At 59.5% G+C, this 8,985-nt stretch overlaps 1 protein-coding gene across 4 annotated transcripts; it reads right to left on the bottom strand.

The window, feature by feature from the left end:
• Positions 1–332: 332 nt before the first annotated feature.
• Positions 333–8,335, bottom strand: LHX3 (LIM homeobox 3). Of its 4 annotated transcripts, none has more exons than XM_049832381.1 (6): positions 8,013–8,335; positions 4,971–5,142; positions 4,404–4,606; positions 4,041–4,192; positions 3,743–3,914; positions 333–1,944 (listed from the first exon to the last, which is right to left on the bottom strand). In XM_049832381.1, the coding sequence occupies exons 1-6, from the start codon at positions 8,080–8,082 to the stop codon at positions 1,526–1,528; spliced, it is 1,188 nt and encodes a 395-aa protein (XP_049688338.1). In that variant the 5' UTR covers positions 8,083–8,335; the 3' UTR covers positions 333–1,525. The 4 variants fall into 4 exon arrangements, with proteins under 4 accessions (XP_049688338.1, XP_049688335.1, XP_049688336.1 ...); XM_049832378.1 differs by lacking the exon at positions 8,013–8,335 and adding an exon at positions 6,840–7,346 and having other exon boundaries at positions 4,404–4,572; XM_049832379.1 differs by lacking the exon at positions 8,013–8,335 and adding an exon at positions 6,840–7,346 and having other exon boundaries at positions 4,404–4,554.
• Positions 8,336–8,985: the final 650 nt, after the last annotated feature.

Genomic DNA, 8,985 nt, shown 5'->3' with positions numbered 1-8,985 from the left:
TTACACCTTTGCAAGGAATGCTGAAAAATAACCGTGACCTGTCAAAAAGAGCTTGACCACGATCAAAGCCTGTGCATGCATAGAGCACTACTGTTCGGATCTCCCAGAGATCGCCAGCCTCCAAAACTGCCATTTTTTAATTTCTGCTTACCAAAGCATTTTTGCTTCAGTGGGTTTGCTCCTTTATTTAAAGAGGAGAGTGTATTTCAACACTCTGTTGAGACATGGCATCGAGTTTTGGGGGCTTTTCCTTCTAGTTTCAGGTATTGTATTTACCTCTATTGATGCTTATGATGTGAATTTAGCAGAAGACTATTTAAAGTTTAGCTGACAAATTTATTTGTAATCTTGAAGTATTTGATCATCAGAGAGAGAGCGAGAATATAAATAAAAGACACTGGACATTCACATAATCTACAGTTAATTCAGTAATTTTTACAGAGAACAATATACATATTGTCTTGCCTTTCCTCACAATCAGCTCGCACTATATCTGTGGAAATACACAAATGCCTGGAACAGAGAAATGTCACCAGGAAAGCATGTGCTCACTCCGACACGCTCCCAGCGGTGCCTGGAGAATGGCTTGAACTAAACCAGCTGAACTCCCCTGCTGAGAGACAACCCTATCCCCCCGCAAGGTATTTGGCAACAAGACATCAGGGTGATTTCTGGGACATTTTGCAGTAAAACTGTTGCAAAGGAATTTGAAAGAAAAGCGTAAGATTCACAACCCAGAGCCACTAGTGTTCCTGGGTCAAGAAAAATCACCTCTTGACCTCGTGATAAAAGTGTAGTTATTTGGTAATAAATACATCTATTCACGGTTTAATGCTTATATGGAAGAATAAAACTAGCAATCTACAAATTAAAAAGATGAGAGGCAGAATTAACATATGATTTTCATTTTACAAAGGAGAAGGGTTGTTGATAAATGATTGGCATATTAAAGAGCATTTCATTTTAGAAAAGTTAATGTAAATTCAAAATAAAACAAAACATACCGCATCGGTGCACTTTTTAAAAAAATCTGCTGGAAAAACAGAGAAGTTTTCTACCATGGGTTTCTGAAGTGATTCACTATTAACATTTCTCCTATAGAAATATAGACATTGTCACACCTTTTACCGTGGATGAGGACTTTATTTTCTCTTAAAAAGGTTTCGGTGTGGATGGGTGATGAAGCAAGTCCTTGCTTTGGAGAATGCACTGACAACAGAAAGCAAAATACCTTATATCAAATTTGTAAAGCACAAGTCTTGGTGTTTAGTAAAGACACAATAATCAGTTTCGTTTGGACGCTCCGTATGCTAATCGCTGCGGTGCGACTGCCTTTGCCCACCGTCCTCTGCTAACCGGCCGCTGGGTCGCCCTCCGAAAGAAAGCACGTCCACTCCCTCCATGTCATCACGCTTTCCTGCCCCGCTCGGCAGTCACAGTTTGTCCCTCCGTCATTTCCAAAAGTAGATGACGTTTAACAGCACCGAGTCCTTTCCCTTTCCACTGCACGGTGGCGGACCCTGTATCAAAATTGAGCGTGGTCAACTTCATCCAGCCAAGAGGCTGGGCTGGCAGGGAAATCCGGGTATCCCCCGCTGCTGCCAGTAGAGAGGTCGGAGCTGGGTCCGTTCCCGGCCAGGACCCTCATGGACTGGGGCACCCCTTGTCCGCTTTGTCCCATGATGCCCAAGCTGTTGTCTGGGTAAACCAAGCTGGAGATTAAAGGCTGGTGGCCTGGCAGTGCTTGCAAGGAAGCTGGTGACTGGGGTATCCCGTAGGGGCTGTTGGATCGCAGGTCGTGGTACTGGTCCTGAGCTGGGATGCCGCTGTGATCCAGAGCAAAGCTCCCGTTGGTCCCAGCCTGTCTCCCCAGAGCAGGGGACGCTTCATTGAGATTGCTGTAAATCCCATTGGAATGGCTCATTTCAGACATAGAGGGCTCATCTGAAAGGGAAGCGGACTGGTTTTACTGGGAGAGCAATGGTCATGGCTGGCGGCGGCTGCACAGCTGGCAGTGGTCACACGGGAACCTCTGCAAGCTCTGGGTATAAATAGATTAGATGGATGGGAGCGGAGCAGCCACGCATTTGCCACTTGTAATTCCTTACTATTCCCGTTCTTGTTGATGGATCTTCATCGACGGCCACAGGATTTTATTTTTTTTTCTGAGTACAAACATCTAATATATTTTGGATTTTAAAATTATGCATGAAAAGTGCATATTAAAATCTAAGACTGTGATTTTAAAATAGTCCTTTAAAAGGGAATGGGAGTTCAATGTCTTTCCACCTTTTGTTCTGCATTTCTATTTGGCTTTGAGGTTTATCTTAAATTTTGATATCATTTTTAGGAGCTACCTGAACACTCACTGATGCACGAATACCTCTCCATTGATCAGAAAAAAAGATACCAAAACTCAGCACTATTTGTCTGCTCAGGAACAGGCTAATGAAATGTATTTGTATGATTTAAAAACAGTTCTGAAAAATGAGCAATATTTTTTAAGTTACCGGCAAAAATTGTTTTCATTTGTTAGGGGCTTTATGGACAGTGAGAGCTGCGCTGTTGCCTAGGATACAAACCTGTTTGTGGCATCGAGTTATCAACAATTGTTCAACATTTTTTAGTTATTATTTATAGTATATTCATATTTAATGATGCTGATGCACAGTGTGTATAAACAGACTTGAAAATCAAATAGCTTTTAGGAACACGGGAGAGAAGCTGAGACGCAAAGCTGTGTGTGTATACACATACACACATTATAGACGTATGTCTGTGTAAATATGTACACACAATTTTGCATTTCAGCTTCTCTCCTGTATTCTTAAAAACAATACATGCACATGCGCTTTTGGGCACAGACCAGCTAACGTCGGCACAGACCACTTGGCCCTGGGGCAGCTCTGGGCTGGAGTTGGGGCCGTGCAGAATGTGCCCCCACGCAGCCCTGCAGGTACCACCGCCCCCCGCACTCAGCACAGGGCCCTATCCTGCTCCTGCAGTGGGTGCCCTGCGTCCGGAGAGTGCGGGATGGGGCTACACAGGGCAAGATCCCTGGGTTTATCAACAGAAATCTCTGCTCCAAAAATGGGACCCTCTGATGCAGAAACCTCCGAACATGCAGCGATCGCCCTGTTACAGCACAGGGGAGAGGCAACAACTCCCACAGAACTGGGAATGGAGTCCTGACTAGGAACTACACAAATAAAACCATCCCTAAAGAGGACGGGAAAAAAAATTCTACATACTTTTCCCACAGAAACATTCAGTGATTCTGGACTCTCTGGTTTGGGGTTTTTTTTTGTATTTCCAAGAGTCCTTTGAAAAGGCTGCAGATAAGCAGCGGCTCTAACATCCACAGCGCCTGCCGGGGAGCTCTCCCTGCTCTCCCGGCACATTTTTGGACCTGGCCCAGCCCCGTCGGAGCACAAGCAGAGTTTCCCCTCCAGTTCCTCAGCCTCGGCTGCCCCTCGCTGCCGCGGCTCCGGCTCCCCCCGCCCTGCAGCTCTGCCAGAACCGGGCAGCCGGGGCCGCACCGCGGTAAATCCCTCAGCTCTGCATCTCTCCCTCCTTGGGCACTTGTTTTCGCTCATTATATTATGGCTGAAAATGAATACGGTAGCACCGAGGGGGTGTAAGCAGCCTAGACACGGACAGCAGCTTTGCGGGGAAGGGGGGGCAAGGGGGGGGGGCACAGACCGCACCCGGCAAAGCCCCGGCTGGGAACGGGGGAACCGACCTGTGAAGGAGACCTCGGCATCGCTGTCGGGTCCCTCCTCCTGGATGCTGTCCTTGTCGGACTTGGAGGTCCCCCGGGATCGTTTCATGTTCCTGAAGTACTGACCCCACCGCTGCCTCCCCGCGTCCTTCTTCAGCCTTTTCTCCTTGGCCCTGCGGTTCTGGAACCAGACCTGCAAGCAGGGCAAGCCGGGGAGCTCCCTCTCTGCCGGGACGGCTCCTTCCCCGCCGCCTCCCACCCCACGGCCCGGGCAGACCCGGTGGGGGGGGTGTGTGGGGTGAGGGTCGCCCCTTCTCACCTGCACCACCCGCATGTCCAGCCCCGTCTCCGAGGAAAGCTGCTCCCGGACGTGCCGCGCCGGTTTGGGCGAGTTGTTGTAAGCGTTTTTGAGGGTCTCCAGCTGCTTGGCCGTGATGGTGGTGCGGGGCCTTTTGGCCGTGGACTCAGCCTCTGCCGACACGGTGCGAGTTAGAGGCGAAGTCACCACGGAGTAGCCCCGGGGACGTGGGAACCCCGTCCTCCCTCCAGCCACCCCCCGAGGACAGATGCTCCCGGCACCCGCATGAGCGTGTCCCGGGGTGGGTGGGGGGGGGCAGGAGGGTCCCGGGCCGCCTCCCTCCTGCCCTCGGGGGGGCGGTGGGAGGGACGGGGCAAGAGGTACCTCTCTGCTTGGCCGTCTCGTAGTCTGCCTTGCAGACCAGCCTGCTGTCCTCCATGAGGTAGAACTCGTCGCCGGTGGCCAGCTGCCGTTTGCAGACGATGCAGGCGAAGCAGTGCAGGTGGTAAACGAAGTCCTGGGCCCGGCGCACCACCTGGGTCGGGGGGATGCCCTGCTGGCAGGCGGCACACTTCGTCCCGAAGCGCCTGAGCGGGGGGGGACAAGCGGCGGCCGCTGAGCGCGGCGGGGGGGGGGGGGACGGACGGACGGACGGACACGGGACGGGACGGGACGGGGAGGGGGGTCCGGGTGTCGCTCCCCGGCCCGGCCCGCCGCTGTCCGCGGTGCTGAACCCGCCGCTGTCCGCGGTGCTGAACCCGCCGCTTGTCCGCGGTGCCGAACCCGCCCGCCCCCGCCGCTGTCCGCGGTGCTGATCCCCACGCGTGACCATCCGCGCCGCTGCTCGCCGTGCTGACACCCCCCACACACCCCCACACACACACACACGTCCCCCCCGTCGCGGCTTCTCCCCGGCCCCGTCCCGTCCCGTCCCGTCCCGTCCCCACGCACTTGAAGAAGTCCTCTTTGCAGTAGACGCCGTCCCCGCGGCTGAAGCACTTCTCGGCCAGCTGCGTCTGGCAGTCGGAGCATTTCAGGCACTTGCTGTGCCAGTGCCGGTCCAGGACCTTGAGGATGAACCTGTCCACGATGTGCTGGTTGCAGCCGGCGCACAGCGGGATCTCTGCGGGGAGGCAGCCCCCCGTCAGCCGCCGCCCCGACGGCCCCGCTGCCTCCCGAGACCGGACCGGATCGCCGCCTCCGGGGTTGCTGCCGCCCGACGGCGGACCCGGGGGTGGCCCGGGAAACGGCACCCAAAAAAATGAGTATTCGTTCAAATTCGTTGGCTCGGCGCCGTGTGAGCCTCTCCCCGCGGAGGGCAGCGAACCCCCGGGCCGCGCACACAGGGAGAAGAGCCGCGGACACCGAGGAAAACGAGAAGGGAAGCGATGGGAACGGAATTAACCCCCGGACCGAGCCGCCGGCAAAGTTGCAACGCAATTATTCCCGGCTCTTTTTCCGTTTCCTACACTTCCAAAATTCACCTGCAAATAACGGCGGGGTAGGCCGGGCGGGGTGGGGAAAGAAACCGCCAAAAATTACGAGAATTGCACTGGGAATGAAAATATGGCAGGCTTGTCCCGTCGCCCTGCAGATACCGACAGAAATGATATAGTAAGAGATGATATAAGGATACAGACAGAGAGAAATAGAGATATAAAAATAAACAGATACAGTAGAGAACGAAAACGTACAGATACATAGACATAAATATATAGATATCAGTAGATAGGTATAGATATAGATAGGTAGGTAAAAATGTGGATACAGAGGTACATAAATACAGATATATCGGTGTAGATACAGACGGAGAGATATATAGACACGGCTGTATAGATACAGATAGAAGCAGACATAAGAGTATGTATACGTAAAGATAACTATATATAGATACGTAGAGATGTATCGTTGTGCGTAGGGGTAGAGACGGAGATGATATCGTTACAGGTATTAATCGTCTCCTCAACAGCGTCCAAAGAAATAACTTCAATAACGGCAGCGCTAAAGGCAGCGGCCCCAGCCCCGGGCTGCCCGGGGAGGACTGGGCTCCGGCACCGGCACCGGGCACCATAACACGGCCCGGCCCGGCCACGGTAACACGGCCCGGCCCGGCCCGGTCCCGGCCCGCTGCTCTTACGCTGCATGACGACTCCGCGGGCCGCGGCAGCTCCGCTCCCTCAGACGGGCCGCGGGCACTGGCCCATCTTCCGCGGGTCGCCGGCGCAGCCTCCGCCGCCCCCCCCGCCCCAGCCCCCCGGCCCCCGCCGCCGCAAGCGCCCCCCGTTCCGTTGCTGCCGAGGCCGGGCCGGGGTGCGGAACCTCCGCGCTCCCCCCCGCCGGCCCTTCCCAGCCCCCCCAAACCACGGAGGAGTTGCCCCCCCCCCCCCCCCCCCCGCCCGCTGCCACCACCACCACCACCACCCCCCCCCCCGGCGCCGGGGGTTTAATTCTCTAAAGCGGGTTATTTTTAGCTGCCGGCCGTCCCCGCCGGTGCCGGTCTGAAGCGCCGGGCAGGGCATCGCGGCGCGTTGTATTAAATCCCCCCGCCCTCTCCGGGGCCGGGCGGGGGGACTGCACCGGGGTGCGGGGGGGGGGGGGCAGGGGGGGGGGGGGCAACACCAGCCGTTGCCCCGAGCTCGTTGTGAGCCGCAAACCCCGGGATTTGCCCCCGGCCCGGGCAAAGCACCGCGCGGCTCGACCCCTCCGGCGGCACGAACCCCCCCCTCCCGTCCCGGTCCCGGTCCCGGTCCCGGTCCTGGTCCTGCCCCGGCCCTCCGCCACGGTAAGCCCCGGTGAGCCCCGCTGCTCCCTTCTCGCTACCTCCCCGGGCCCCGACGGAGCCCGGCCGGGGACGGACGGCGGGGCCGTAAACGAGCGTCTCGTCCTCCGGGCAACCGGCGTTTTCGCCTCGTTCTTTCTACCGGGGCTTCGCTTTCGGCCGTGTCGTCTCCTCCCCCCGATAGCAAAAGCATCTCCCGATCGCCGGGTCAAACGCGCAACTACCGCGGCTGCGATGTCGGCACCGCGGAGAGCCACGGAAAAAGACAAACCGGGCGCCGAGCCCGGGGTGGGACCGGGGGCACCGGCCCGACGGCGGGGGGGGCTGCCGGGCTGCCCGGTCCGCGGGGTCGGTCCCGCTCCCGGCGGGGCCCCCGTCTCGGTTCTTCGTTGTTTTGTTTTCAAGTCCCCGTCGGCCGCGGTCGATGCTGGCGAGAACCGGGACGGTCCCGCACCGGGACGGGACCCGCTGCCCCGGACCCGGCTCTGCTACCCCCCGGTGAGACCCCCCGGCGCCCCGGACACGCCAGGGGAGCGCGGCCCGGTTCTCCCCGCCCCGACAGCGCTGGCTCCGTTCGTTAAACCGGAGAGGGGGAAAAAAACCCCAAAAAACAACCAACCAAAACCAAAAAACATTTAGGAGAGGAAATAAGGGGAGTGTTTTTAAAGGGGGAAAAGCCGGGCGGGCTGCCCGCCGTCGGAGGTGGGGGGGAACCGGCAGGGCAGAAACTCCCCGTTTCGTCCCTGCCCTCGCTGCGCGGGGAGCGGCCGGACCCCGCGGCAGGAGCCGCCGCTCCGCGGTGCGGGACAGAGCTCCCGCCGGGGCTGGGGCCGGGGACGACGACGACGACCCCGGGGCAGCCGCCGCGTTTCCCCCCGGAGCGGTCGGGGAGTCCCGGTCCAGACGGGACGGGACCCAAAGGGACGCCTGGAGCGGCCGGCCGGGGGGCAGCGGGGCGGTCTCCCGTGTCGGGGACGAGGCAGGAGAGAACGAGAGGGAGCGTGGACCGGGACGGACCCCCCCCCCCGCTGCCGTCGGGCCGCCCGCCCTCCCCTGCAGCCTGCCCCGACGGCGCCCCGGGGAGCGCGGAACCGGGACGGGCTGGGACACGGCCGGGCCGGCTCCCGCTGGCCTCCCCGCTCCGGCCGGGGCTCCTAAAGCCGCCTCCTTTGCTTCCGCGGGGAGACGCGGAATTTTGCTCTCCCACCCCTCACCTGGGCTCCGCGGGAAGGGGCAGAGCTCCGCTGCTTTCTCCGAACCGGCTCGGACCCGTTCCAGCAACATCGCGGCCTCCGCGGACGCGCCGGGACGAGCCGCTGTCCGAGGTGCGCGGGTGACTGCGGAGGAGTGGCGGAGAGGCGCGGAGGGGAGCGCAGGGAGCGGTGCGGGGACTGGCCGCCTCCCGGGGCGGAGCGGGGGGGGCGGGCCGGGGGCGGCACCGCACCGTCGGGCCGGGCCGCAGCTGGGCCGCGGTTCACCGCGGGGGTCTTTAGCATCACAAAAGCGGGAGGGGAGGGGGCTCTGCCCACCCTCGTGTCCTCCCTCGCCACGTCCCACGCGTGGCCGGGGCCGCCGCGTGGGCTCAGGCTGCAGCCGCCGCTTCTCGGGTGCGGGGCGGCCCCGGGGTCCCCGCAGAACCCCCGACGGCGGCACGGCCGGGGGTCGAGGGATTCGCCGTCGGGGGGAGAATTCCCTCGGGACCGGCCGGTCCCCACCCGCCCCCACGCCCGGATTTCGTTTGTCACCCCCCCCCCCCCGTGATCAGGGTCTCCCCCGACACCGCCCGTGGGGAGCGGAGCGGGAGGGGGGAGGGGGCTCTTCCCCCTCCACTAATTAGTTAATGAGCGCGGAGAGGTAAAGGGTGAAGACTCACGTCTGACCCATGGCAATCGGCGTCCTGCGAGGTTAATGGCGCTAATTGAGGACCGGGCGGACACGGACGTGTGCGCGCGCGTGTGTGCGTTTGCACGCTCGTGTGGGTGTGCGGGAGCACGCGTGGGCACACAGGGGTGCAAGGGTGCGCACACGCGGGGCCGCGTGTGTAGCGGGTGCGCGTGCACGGGCGTGCGCTCGTTTGTATGCTCTTTGCGTGCGCCCGCGCTTGTACGTGCAAGAGGGAGCGTGTTCCAGCCAGTGTAACCCTGCGGGTGCGCACGTCGGGGTGTGCGGGTTTCCGTGTGTGCGGGC

Source organism: Accipiter gentilis, chromosome 29 (assembly GCF_929443795.1).
Source record: "Accipiter gentilis chromosome 29, bAccGen1.1, whole genome shotgun sequence".
Taxonomy (NCBI): Eukaryota; Metazoa; Chordata; class Aves; order Accipitriformes; family Accipitridae; genus Astur; species Astur gentilis.
The sequence above is the reverse complement of the archived record's forward strand: the minus strand, read 5'-3'. Positions and strand labels throughout refer to the sequence as shown.